This window comes from Schistocerca nitens, chromosome 2, assembly GCF_023898315.1.
Source record: "Schistocerca nitens isolate TAMUIC-IGC-003100 chromosome 2, iqSchNite1.1, whole genome shotgun sequence".
NCBI lineage: Eukaryota > Metazoa > Arthropoda > Insecta > Orthoptera > Acrididae > Schistocerca > Schistocerca nitens.
In genome coordinates this window covers 599,183,786-599,197,690 of record NC_064615.1, presented here as the reverse complement: position 1 = coordinate 599,197,690, position 13,905 = coordinate 599,183,786, and the positions used below count along the sequence as shown (strand labels likewise).

Below are 13,905 nucleotides of genomic sequence, written 5' to 3'. Positions count from 1 at the left end.
CAGCAAAAGCAAAAACAGAATAATCGAATGTAGTGGAGTTAAATCAGGTGATGCTCAGGGAATCAGATTAGGAACTGAGATACTTACAGGAGCAGATGAGTTCTGCTATTTTGGTAGCAAATGATGGCACAAGTAGGGAGGATATAAAATGTAGATTGGCAATGGCAAGAAAAGTGCTTCTGAAGAAGAGAAATTTGTTAACATCGAGTATAGAGTTAAGTGCCAAGAAGTCCTTTCTGAAAGTATTTGTATGGGGTGTAGCCATGTATGGAAGAATAGAATAGATGCTTCTGAAATGTGGCGCTACAGAAGAATACTCAAGATTAGATGGATAGATAATGTAACTAATGAGGAGGTACTGAATATAACTGGAGAGAAGAGAAATTTGTGATACAACCTGACTAGAAGAAGGAATCAGCTGGTGGGACATATTCTGAGGCATCCAGGGATCACCAATTTAGCACTGGATGGAAGTCTCCGGGGTAAAAATTGTAGAGGGAGACCAAGAGATGAATATAGTAAGCAGTTTCCGAAGGATGTAGGGTGCAGTGGTTACTCACTCAGAGATGAAGAGGCTTGCACAGGATAGAGTGACATGTACAGCTGCATCAAACTAGTGCTTGGACTGAGGACCACAACAACACGGAATGAAAACTGAATGTAATCCAGTCTAATCTCATTTACTTAGCATAAAGTTATTTCATATTTGTGGAGAGATGAGAGAGACAGAATTAACATACTAAAGGTGGAAAACCTGCCTGATGATGAGCATGTGCATATAAATAAGAACAACAATTATTTGTTCCCATATACATACACAGCAAAAACACTAACTGCATAAAAAAAAAGCTAACCATCCTACAAAAAAAGAATTAGTGAAGTCAGTACTCAAAAATATAGGAAGGAATATATATGCGTATGAAGATCAATTGATACGCAACAAATAGAAGAGGCACTGAGTGGTAAACAGGTGTGCAGAAAACAAATAGAATCATTTTCTTTCATATAAACAGAGCTAACAACCATAAACACACAGCCATCCCCCCTCCCTATTGCAGCATGAATGCGGTGACTAAGGATTACAGCTGGTGTGGTTGGTATGGTCGATATATGAAGAGAGGAGCAGGATGGGAATGGATTAGGAAAGGCCGTGATGTGATGCAACATGTAGATATATCAAAAAGGAAAGTTATGGGACTACTAAGAGAAATGTTGAGAGAGAAAATACTAGGAAAAGGTGGAGGAAGGAAAACAACTAGTTATGACCCGCAAATTTATATTTCAGGTAAGTTTGACATCAACAAAACATTCTCTGCTGATAGCTACATGAAAAGGGTGACATTGGGGAGAAAACCCAGGGTACACTATTCTTTTGCAAATTTGGGGAGCTGAAGTGTGCTCCAAGTCTAACCCTGAACGATCAATTATACAAGAAGTTTTAGATAAATGTCAGTAAGGTGTCACAAAAGCCTACACCATGGAGTATGGTCAAGATATGGAGGCACAAGGTAGTGGTGTCATAAGCCTTACAAGTTGTTGTTGTGGTCTTCAGTCCTGAGACTGGTTTGATGCAGCTCTCCACAGCACTCTATCCTGTGCAAGCTTCTTCATCTCCCAGTATATACTGCAGCCTACATCCCTATGAATCTGCTTAGTGTATTCATCTCTTGGTCTCCCTCTAAGATTTTTACCCTCCACATTGCCCTCAAATACTAAATTGGTGATCCCTTGATGCCTCAACACATGTTCTACCAACCGATCCCTTCTTCTAGTCAAGTTGTGCCACAAACTTCTCTTCTCCCCAATCCTATTCAATACTTCCTCAATAGTTATGTGATCTACCCATCTAATCTTCAGCATTCTTCTGTAGCACCACATTTCAAAAGCTTCTATTCTCTTCTTGTCCAAACTATTTACCGTCAATGTTTCACTTCCATACATGGCTACACTCCATACAAATACTTTCAGAAATGACTTCCTGACACTTAAATCTGTACTCGATGTCAACAAATTTCTCTTCTTCAGAAACGATTTCCTTGCCATTGCCAGTCTACATTTTATATCCTCTCTACTTCGACCATCATAAGTTATTTTACTCCCTAAATAGCAAAACTCCTTTACTACTTTAAGTGTCTCATTTCCTAATCTAATTCCCTCAGCATCACCCGACTTAATTCGACTACATTCCATTATCCTTGTTTTGCTTTTGTTGATGTTCATCTTATACCCTCCTTTCAAGACACTATCCATTCTATTCAACTGCTCTTCCAAGTCCTTTGCTGTCTCTGACAGAATTACAATGTCATCGGCGAACCTTAAAGTTTTTATTTCTTCTCCATGGATTTTAATACCTACTCTGAATTTTTCTTTTGTTTCCGTCACTGCTTGCTCAATATACAGATTGAATAACATCGGGGAGAGACTACAACCCTGTCTCACTCCCTTCCCAACCACTGCTTCCCTTTCATGTCCCTCGACTCTTATAACTGCCATCTGGTTTCTGTACAAATTGTAAACAGCCTTTTGCTCCCTGTATTTTACCCCTGCCACCTTCAGAATTTGAAAGAGAGTATTCCAGTCAACATTGTCAAAAGCTTTCTCTAACTCTACAAATGCTAGAAACGTAGATTTGCCTGTTCTTAATCTAGCTTCTAAAATAAGTCGTAGGGTCAGTATTGCCTCACGTGTTCCCATATTTCTACGGAATCCAAACTGACCTTCCCGAAGGTTGGCTTCTACCAGTTTTTCCATTCGTCTGTAAAGAATTCGCGTTAGTATTTTGCAGTCGTGACTCATTAAACTGATAGCTCAGTAATTTTCACAACTGTCAACTCCTGCTTTCTTTGGGATTGGAATTATTATATTCTTCTTGAAGTCTGAGGGTATTTCGCCTGTCTCATACATTTTGCTCACCAGATGGTAAGAGTTTTGTCCGGACTGGCTCTCCAAAGGCCGTCCGTAGTTACAATGGAATGTTGTCTACTCCCGGGGTCTTGTTTCGAATCAGGTCCTTCAGTGCTCTGTCAAACTCTTCACACAGTATCTTATCTCCCATTTCATCTTCATCTACATCCTCTTCCATTTCTATAACATTGCCCTCAAGTACATCGCCCTTGTATAGACCCTCTATATACTCCTTCCACCTTTCTGCTTTCCCTTCTTTGCTTAGAACTGGGTTTCCATCTGAGCTCTTGATATTCATACAAGTGGTTCTCTTTTCTCCAAAGGTTTCTTTAATTTTCCTGTAGGCAGTATCTATCTTACCCCTAGTGAGATAAGTCTCTACATCCTTACATTTGACCTCTAGCCATACCTTCTTAGCCATTTTGAACTTCCTGTCAATCTCATTTTTGAGACGTTTGTATTTCTTTTTGCCTGCTTCATTTACTGCATTTTTATATTTTCTCCTTTCATCAATTAAATTCGATATTTCTTCTGTCACCCAAGGATTTCTACTAGCCCTCGTCTTTTTACCTACTTGATCCTCTGCTCCCTTCACTACTTCATCCCTCGAAGCTACCCATTCTTCTTCTACTGTACTTCTTTCCCCCATTCCTGTCAATCGTTCCCTTATGCTCTTCCTGAAACTCTGTCCAACCTCTGGTTTAGTCAGTTTATCCAGGTCCCATCTTCTTAAATTCCCATGTTTTTGCAGTTTCTTCAGTTTTAATCTACAGTTCATAACCAATAGATTGTGGCCAGAGTCCACATCTGCCCTTGGGAATGTCTTACAATTTAAAACCTAGTTCCTAAATCTCTGTCCTACCATTATATAATCTATCTGATACCTTTTAGTATCTCCAGGCTTCTTCCATGTATACAATCTTCTTTTACGATTCTTGAACCAAGTGTTAGCTATGATTAAGTTGTGCTCTGTGCAAAATTCCACCAGGCGGCTACCTCTTTCATTTCTTACCACCAATCCATATTCACCTACTATGTTTCCCTCACTCCCTTTTCCTACTACCAAATTCCAGTCACCCATGACTATTAAATTTTCATCTCCCTTCACTATCTGAATAATTTCTTTTTTTTTCATCATACATTTCTTCAATTTCTTCGTCATCTGCAGAGCTAGTTGGCATATAGACTTGTACTACTGTCGTAGGTGTGGGCTTCGTGTCTGTCTTTGCCACAATAATGCGTTCACTATGCTGTTGGTAGTAGCTTACCCGCACTCCTATTTTTTTATTCATTATTAAACCTACTCCTGCATTACCCCTATTTGATTTTGTATTTATAACCCGGTAATCACCTGACCAAAAGTCTTGTTCCTCCTGCCACCGAACTTCACTAATTCCCACTATATCTAACTTTAACCTATCCATTTCCCTTTTTAAATTTTCTAACCTACCTGTCCGATTAAGGGATCTGACATTCCACGCTCCGATCCGTAGAACGCCAGTTTTCTTTCTCCTGATAACGACGTCCTATTGAGTAGTCCCCGCCCGGAGATCCGAATGGGGGACTATTTTACCTCCAGAATATTTTACCCAAGAGGACGCCATCATCATTTATCCATACAGTAAAGCTGCATGCCATCGGGAAAAATTATGGCCGTAGTTTCCCTTTGCTTTCAGCCGTTCGTAGTACCAGCACAGCAAGGCCGTTTTGGTTAGTGTTACAAGGCCAGATCAGTCAATCATCCAGACTGTTGCCCCTGCAACTACTGAAAAGGCTGCTGCCCCTCTTCAGGAACCATACGTTTGTCTGGCCTCTTAACAGATACCCCTCCATTGTGGTTGCACCTATGGTACGGCTATCTGTATCGTTGAGGCACGCAAGCCTCCCCACCAACGGCAAGGTCTATGGTTCATGGGGGGAGCATTACATAAATTGAAGAAAATTGCAATAAGATTGTAGCATTCAGTAGACGCTAGTCTTATTGTCATTTCCAATCCGATCTGGTGATTGGTTGTGGATGAGCCCTCCCAGAAACTACACTGGTAAGTCGATGAAAGACCATGGAACTCAAGAACCTAGTACAATGAATAGGTCACTATCCTCTCAAGCCATTTACACTGCCCACAAGGCCGACTGGTTGGAATGGAAGTTGGGTCCTCAACAGGCTTAAAAATCGAGATAATGATACCATTCTGCCACCATGGGGGGAATTCTTCACTAAGCCAGATATATTTAAAAAATTTGAGCATATAATTTTTATGATCCTCATTCAGGTGTCGCATAATTTCATTACGGATCAAGGTATGGCCTGGAGCCATCTCATATGACATGTCAAGGGCACAAAGAAGTGCTTATTCTGTAAATGGCTCATTATATGGCTCTGAGCAGTGTACTGTCCTACGCTTACATGCCTGGAAGGCCGGAGGGTAAGAGGCATTCACGGACAGCACTACAAAAAGTGGATCACATGTTGCGCAACGACAGGTGGATCAGTGAAAATACCACCATGCAATTGAAGGCTGGAAATAGTTGGCGGCCACTGATGGCCAAGTAATCTGCAAAGCTTGACCCACACCTGAGAGAAGGTGAAATGCATTCCCAGGTAGCTGATGTACTGTTCTCAGCAATCTTTCCTGCTTGGAGCCGTTTGAAGATTATACAGGGTGTCATTTGAATCTTTGAAGAACTTGCTGGCAGCTTGGATTGTCACTGCAGTTTCCTTAGTCCACCACGTAACAGACGATTGATGATATGGGTCCTTGGAGAACATCAGTGGTACTGGTAATTACAGTTGTTATACATAAAAAAACATTGTTCATAGGTCCAGATGGGGCAACAATAAATGTGACACTCGCATTGTAAACCTGTTGGTTTGCCGTCTGGAATGACCGACAAGCCAGTCAGTTTGGAGGGCAGTAGAACTGGAGTGTCAGAAGCAGAGGGAAGATGTCATTGTCCCACAGATCATTATGTACAGCCTACTGTAATTAGGGGCAGTGAAGTTGGGCACATGAAGTGTTAAGTCAATGGCCTAGGTCGAGCCATGTGCTGCACTGACACAGATAGCATAATTGCCACAGAGATAAAATAATTCAAAATCATTAAGTAACTGTTTGATGAGGAGACCACTAGTACCATATTTTCTGGAACTTCTCTACATGGTGTTATGCACCTGAAAAACCACAACACAGGGGAGGGAGGGGAGGAGAGGGAGAGGGGTGGGGATAGTTGCTGTAACACGTTAAGCAACTCAGCAACAGCTAAATGTTGTAAAAAATTATATCAACCTTTGTTTGAATCCACACAGTCACAACCTCCAATTGTGTGAGGAGAGGCATCCTGTCATTTTAGACATTTCAGTGAATGAACGTCCAGAAACCCATGGATGTTCCTGGTTGGCATAGTTCCTACAGAAAGCATAATAGAAATTGAGCTCAGGATAGTGATTAACAGAAAGATGCATTTCAGCATGGCGACACAGGCAGGGTGATATAGACACGGCTACAGAGTTCAGAATAGAATGATAGTAGTTGTCATTGTTCAGGCAGGTGGCAGTAATACCCATTACAATTCTACTGTACAATACCCCAGGAGCAACAGGCAGTGAAGAGGCTGGAGTAGTCAATCATGCTCCAATGGCTCCACTCACCACCATCTGCACTGGTGCAATGTCCAAGAACATAGGTTATGTATTAGGCAGAGTATGAAAATCCAGGACTAACAGAACGATCTTTGACTAGCATTCCTTTGAATTGTCTTTTGGAATTTTTTAGGTTTTTGAAATCTGGAAACATTTGTCCAATTTACATAAGGAACAGAAGAACAGTGGACAGCTTTATGGGCTAAAGTCTTGCAGTTTCTTCAGCCACTAGCCAATCTCAGACTACAAGTCCACATGGTTCTCAGAGCAGTATGACCCACAGCAGCGCCCTCTATTAGGGGATGCCGGCAAGGAAGAATGCTTCTCTGGCTGCAGAAAGGGGCTTGTGGTCCCCTATACTAATAAGAAAGGGATGATAAAGGTTGCCTGCATCAGATCCAGGAAGTTCTGTTGCAGTAAGGGATTGATGTCCTCTATATGGGCAGCAAACATTTTCCCCCTATTATCACAGAAGTAGTCATCATATTAACAAGATGAAGACATTTGTACTTTTCTTCAGATTCAAATAATGAATAAAGAGATGACATATCCCTGATACAACAGTGCTTATAGGACTGCATAGACAGTGGCACGCAGTGTTTGATGCCACAGTGGCAAACAATGATCCTCACCTTTTCTGGAAGTGTTGTCCCCTCAAATGCTAGAATAAATGCTCCTATGTCAACTCTTATGCTTCAGACCCCACTAGAAATGGCAGATAAACTATACCCCTCACTTTTCCAGTTGGCACATAGGAGTATATCAAGTAACGTTAAATTTTAAGTCTCTGAATTTTGCTGTAACTAGAATATTACTCAAAGAAGTTCACAAAAGTAAGGCTTGGGGCTGAGTGATGTCTGCTGTATTGCTGAGGAGCTCTGTGCCTTTTGCAATGCTGCCACCTCTTCAAATTTATCTCCAATGTGTTCCAAGAAGAAGTTAAGTTTAGTTTTTAGAAAGGTCTCACCATCCATTCTGGTACAGATTAGGTACCATGCCATGCTGATTTCTCTTCCCTCATGGAGTGTCCAAGGGTAAGAACTCTTTGGGGTTGTATTGGCAAGCATCAAGTGAGAGTTCCAATAAGAAGAGACCGCTAGGGTCTCACAACTGCCAGCTTAATAGGTTTGATTCCCTTCATTCCAATGTGTCTGCCCTAGTGTCAATTTTCTGACTGGGGTCTCTTTTACAGGTACCAGCCAGCTATGGCCACAGCCAGCTGACGTAGTACTGCCCTGGTGTCCTAAAAGGGCACTTCTTGGCTTGCATTAAGAATTCACAGATCTGACACCAGCAGCATCCTCCTTGCACTGTCAGGTTGCTACAACTGTACAGGTACATGGCGATCCCTGTGAACGGGCTGGTTACCAATTTACATTTTGGTCTGCTGCATAGTTTGCCCATAGCTAGGTGCTCTTCCCTGCACCATCTTCACTTCATAGGTATTTCAAAATAAATAGAGGACAAACCTGAGTAGGGATCAAAAGAAATTAAAAATGGGAGGAGATGATGTAAGGGTCCATTATGATAAGACCTAAGTAAAAGCCAAATTTTTGACAGTGTGCAAAGGTATGGTGAGCAGGGAAATAAAGATGAAGGGGGAAGGAACTGCAGTACAGAAAAGGAGGTATATTTGGGGGGAGAAAGGGTGGGGGGTGGCTGTCTGGTGCCACTCACAACATCTGCATGTGATCTCTTCCAAAAGATGAAAAACGAACTTCGGAAACAGTCTTTCACTGTTGTGTTAGCACGTTAAGGTCTGAATCAGATTTGCTAGCCCATTTAAATACGGTGTCTGAAAATAGCTGATCCAGTATCTGACTCAGTCAATACAATTGTTATTTTTTATCATTTAAATATTACAGGTAGATAGCTTCATCCTCAGTCTAATAGTTCTGCTTATCCTTCACTGCACAATAAGTCCATATTTTGAAAACAAGACGAACTTGACAACCCAAGCTCGTTTTAAAACCAGTTGCATTTACATGGTAGTGAAAATCAGTTGTGAAACTGGCATCTAGAAGCAGATTTCCGGAATCAATTTTGAAGTGTTTACATGACTACCCAGAAGCGGTATTGGGAAACTGGTTTACAAAATCTGGCTTTGAGAGTCCCATGTAAATGGTGACTGAGGCTGCCAAATCCATCCTAAATTGTTGTTTTCTTATTGTCTTTTTTCTTTATTTGTATTCTGATTCAGAGATACTCAAGTGTGTATCTGGAAAGGAGGTGGGTGAACTACTCTGTGGCCTACAGCCCATGTCTCAATCAACAACAGGCCAACACTGAGCTGTGAGCAGAGGTAGGCTGCTATGTAGACCCAGAGGAAGGGACTTCTGTTAGGAAGTGCCAGATGAGTGTAACTCTTTTCTAATTGGAGTCTGGGAACTGAAGTCATTGCTGCTATAGTGGGAACTGAGGGGAGAGGATCCTGTTGACTAGGGGAAAGACATATTCAGAGAGTCAGTAGGGCCTTCAAGATGGGAGATATGGACCTCTTCCCCTTGCTATATACATGTGCTCAGATATCATGTTTGCAAAGCTAATTGTCTAGAGAGATGGCATTCATATTTTCAAAATGTAAAAGAGTTGTAGGTTTTGTGCTCCTTTATCTTTCTTTTCTTCTTGAAACTGGTGCAATCCGAAACAAAAAGGCACTGTCACTCTCTGCAGCTGATAACTATTAGCAGTTAGTCCCAAGGACAGTTCTCACGTAGCATAGCATCAGTACAATGTCTTCAAGATTCGATCATTTGTGAAGTGTGAAGATGTCAGCCCAAAAATGCAAACATTTAGAGCACTGTATGGGAAGTGAAGTGCACAACTTTACATTGCAGACATGTATCACTCCTTTTCCTCTTCAGGTAATATTTTGTCTATGAAAGACACAATAAAAGCACCAGTAGTTGCTCTTATCTTTTGGTCCCAGTTGGATATAGCAGACATTATGGACACCCTGTTATTCCAGGTTTGCACACAATTCTCAGTCTGTCTGCAGTGTGATGTCATGATGGAAAATCACAGCCTGACCCTTGTTAAGAATCTTGTGAACAGTGATGGTGACAGAAATGTCACTAAGATTCTCACAGAAGAGCTATGACTTTGACTAAATATAAAACCCAGCTACAGTGCACTTATGGTGTTTGTGTTTGTGGCTGTGGCACCACATCATGATGAGAATTGGCGAATCTAATTTCTTTTGGCAAAACATTTGTTTTTGATAGGATAGTGGGAAGAAAACTAGATGTGCTAACAGTCTGGCCTTTAGTGTACCATAAATCCTATGTCAGGTTGATAACTGCTAATTTGATAGTGAGTTGGCATTCATTGGAATGTGAATGGAAAAAAACTAGATGTGATGACAGATGGACCAGTAGCAAACTTTAAGCCTAGGTTTGGTAGGAATGTTACAATTTGGTTGACAAATCTCAACATGAAAATGTGGTTGCTGTAATAGATTGATGTGTAGCGTAGCCCAATTAATATGTGTGTTATTGCAATAATCTTATTTCTGAATTTACTGACAATTCTATTCATGCGGGAAAATTGTAACCTAACACAACAAAATACAACCTAATTTTAATCACGAACCATAGGAAATTACAAACAAGCATTCTGACTGATTACTGACAACCGACATGTTTCTTCGTATTCAGTTCCCATAGTTCATTCACGAGTGGTTACCAACATAGGCACACAAGGCAATAGCGACAGACACTGTAAGTGCACTTTCACCAGGGTGTCTGTTTTAATCGGGAGAGAATCACTGCACACTTTGCTAGTTGATGTTACTCTGTCTTGCAGTTCGATGTAAACCAGTCATTGGTGGAGACCTGGACTGTGGGCCACAGAATGCTTCGTTCATCCTCCTTCCCAGATCCACAGATCAATATCTGTTCTGGTACAGACTAGGTACTGGGGGCAGGGGGGGGTCAACATAAAGCGTCCAATTCCACCCGTCTGCTTTGACAGATGACGTAAGGGTGTTGTGGCGTGTGACGTCATTACAGCCCATAGTTTGAGTTGGTTTTGTGTGTGTGTGTTGGCCGGTCAAAATGTGTTGGTGGTAAGTAATTGTTTTTTTGGATCTATTTTTCTCGAGTAGTAATGTTTTGTGTATTTGTTGTGTATTGAATGTGTTTTAATTTATGTAGGGATGTTTGAGTGTTTAATTTTTGAGGTGTTGTGGTTTTGGTTTTGTTTTTCGTAGATGTAGGTGTTGGTTTTTTCATATCAGTAGTTATTGTTGACCTATATAGGCCAAGGGAATTGACCAATTCCTATTTTTGTATTTTTATATGTAGGTATAGGTGTTTTGGTACCATCAGCTGTGGTCAAGGGAAATGTAGATGTTGGTGTTTTGGTATCGTCAGCTGCCATTGACCTATACAGGTCAAGAGATGTGTCCGATTTCTGTAGATTTTTCTAGCCTAATTATTTTTTTTGTTCATCATCTTTGTGTTTTGGGACTGTGGTGTTTTTTTACTGTTATATTTAGCTTATCCCCTCCCTAAAACCCCCAATTTCCTGTGGTTGTCCTGTTAGAATTTTTGGAGGGAGATGTTATTGTCTTATTTGTACATATTTTCATGTTTGTTGCTGTTTGTATGTAGTGATATCATAGGAGCCATATTCGAGACGCTTAGAATAGCCATTTCCGCCATATTGGAGATGTCATGGGTCAAAGCAGATGGGTAGAATCAGACACTTCCATATTTCCTTGGGGGGGGGGGGGTAATTCCTGAGACCAAGGCAGAGAAAATGTGCTGCTGTATAGGAAAGGAGGGGCTACAGAAATGGCTCAAGGCTTTATGCTTGTCACATACTCACAAAAGAATTGTGGGGGACAAAAATTGTTTTGCAGATGGCTTCTCCTTTGATGGAATATATCTTGCCCGGTATAGAGTTGGTGTAACTAATGGTAGGATAATGCATATGACAAGTCTCACTGCAGAAGTTGTCACAGGGATAGGACCCATACGCCAAGGCTTGGGGCAAATGACAATCAATTCCATGTCATGTGGGAGGAATATTACACCACGCAAATTCAGAATCATAGCCATGCTGAGGCAGTTGGTTAGGGTATTCAAGAAGGGTCAGTGCTAGGTACCTAAAAAAAGCACTAGGGGGACCTATTCCTTTGTTGTCAATGAGACTCAGGAGCTGCAGACAAGGTTGCAAAATTTCACTGTTATAGTGGATCTAGAGTTACCTACAATTGGTTTAAGTCCTATCTCTTTGGCAGAAAGCAGAAGTTAAAAGCATTTCACAAAGATATAAATACTTTTCAATATATAAGAAAGTTAATTGAAGAGAGAGAGAGAGAGAGAGAGAGAGAGAGAGAGAGAGAGACCCCATCTGGGGCAGTTCAGCCACCTACTGCAAGTCATTCTATTTGATTCCACTTGCGAGTGCTGTCCATCAAAGTTACTGGTATTAGCCCCCATTATTCTTGATTTTTCATATAAAGCTCATCATTTGCAGTGATATCAAAAATCAATCACATTAGAAATGTAACTCTCACTTAACTGTTTTCATTGAAAAGATGCAAAAGCTGTTTTCCTCCCCCACCCATGCCTCCCCTCTGCTTTTTATTTATTTTATTTTATTTTTTTTAAAGGATCTGTGGCAATGGTAGTCAACCTGGACCCTACTGCCCATCAGTGGGCATTCCAGCTTTCTTTGTGGGCACAATATGAGGCAGGTGTTATAAAAATACTTTCAATACGTTTTCATAAAATTTTAACAAATTATTTGGTAAGTAATTAATTATTTATATACGCTTTAAGTTGCTATAATTCTGCTTCATAGATTTCTTAAAGTTAAGTACTTACTGGTACCTACTTTATAAATGCTATGGAAAAGTTGGTTGGTCCAAAAATTTTAATACTATCAGACACACAAAAGTGGGTGGTAGGCAGAAAAAGGTCGAATACCCCTGTGTAATGGAAGTAGCAAGGAGGCAGTTTAGAGAGTGTTAAGAGGTTGTAAATGAAAATAAAAAGTGTGAATTATTTGCAGAAACATACAAACAAATGCTAGAGATGACAGAATAATAGAATTAAAAAGATGCAGCGCTGAGCACACATAGCTAGTACACAAAAAAATATGGTAAGAAATAAGCTGGGGAACACTCGTGAAATGATAAAATTAACGACTGAATGATGTGGTTAGATTTTTTTAAAGAAAGTTGGGCTATTTTGGAGAAATCGTTGTTTGTATTAAATTAATCGTACTTAATAACTAGACAATAAGAATAAGGAAAGAAGTTACGAACTGTGAATCACGTAGGGACATTTTTAAAAAAGTTAACACTACTACTATTCAAGTATTATGTGCATATGTTCTAAAACTGTATTACAATTTCTGCAGTGTACGGAAACTTTCATAACTATACAACAACAAAGAGCAGAAACTTTCATTACTATACAACAACAAAGAGCAACAATTTAATATAGTAACCTTTAAATTACATATTTGAAAAAATAACACAACGAGTATCTTCAGATTTAATTTACTCACCTTCTTGCCTTAGGATCGAAAACTATGTTCACTTTTGTTTTTCTGTTGATTGGTTTTCTCGGATGAAATACAGTGGGTACCAAATCGTAATCATCCATCCTTTCGGCTCGAGCTTACAAGATTTAATCGGAATATACACTGTTCCTTGAAACGCCCGCTATCACAAATTCAACACGAACGCCTTGCACTAATAATTTTTAATACGTATCACCTAATATTACGTGCTCCTCCCGATCTTTGTTGACCAACTGATTTTCGTCACATCTAACACTTGTCCACAATAGTGAAATTTCGTTCGACAGGCACTTCCCGTACCATTTAAACATGCGTGCAATGCAATGTAACGTGGATGTCACAACAAATTAATTTTGTATACAAGTTATCTTTATTCACTTCTATTACTCGCACACATAATCAGAAACTGCAAGCACCTAAATTCCTAATGATACTAAACATACCATCGATGTGTTCTGCTGTGCGAAATACTAACCCTTAACATAAATACCACACGATGTTTACGAAACAGGCGGGGGTGTGGTGAAGCTGTTTCAATTTTGATTGGTTACAACCACCAAAATTTTTTAAATGCCTGGTTAGTTTTCGGCCAATCAGAGAGGAAGACTGGCATAAATTCGGACTCATCAGCAATATGGCTGTCAGTATAAATTTGAGTGTTGTAGGATGCCTTTCTCTCCGAGTAAAATATTTGTTATTGTCTGTTTGTTTGTTTATTTTTATAAAAAACATTCAAGATTCAAGTGAAATGCCAGGATGAGTGTGTCACATACGATTTGAGTGTTAATAACGACAACGTAAGTATTTTAGATGAATTGTGGTGC

The 13,905-nt window shown here is 40.2% G+C and overlaps 2 protein-coding genes across 2 annotated transcripts in view; one reads left to right on the top strand and one right to left on the bottom strand.

The window, feature by feature from the left end:
• Positions 1-13,550, bottom strand: part of LOC126236677 (nucleolar protein 12) — a 46,874-nt gene extending 33,324 nt beyond the window's left edge. The window contains exon 1 of the mRNA XM_049946163.1: positions 13,067-13,550. Coding sequence (XP_049802120.1) covers positions 13,067-13,164 — 98 coding nt within the window. The 5' untranslated portion in view covers positions 13,165-13,550. The remainder of the gene's footprint in view (positions 1-13,066) is intronic.
• Positions 13,551-13,770: 220 nt separating this feature from the next.
• The window catches only part of LOC126236674 (TATA-binding protein-associated factor 172), a 320,919-nt gene continuing 320,784 nt past the window's right edge, over positions 13,771-13,905 (top strand). The window contains exon 1 of the mRNA XM_049946158.1: positions 13,771-13,878. The gene's annotated coding sequence lies outside the window, so the exon portion shown is untranslated. The remainder of the gene's footprint in view (positions 13,879-13,905) is intronic.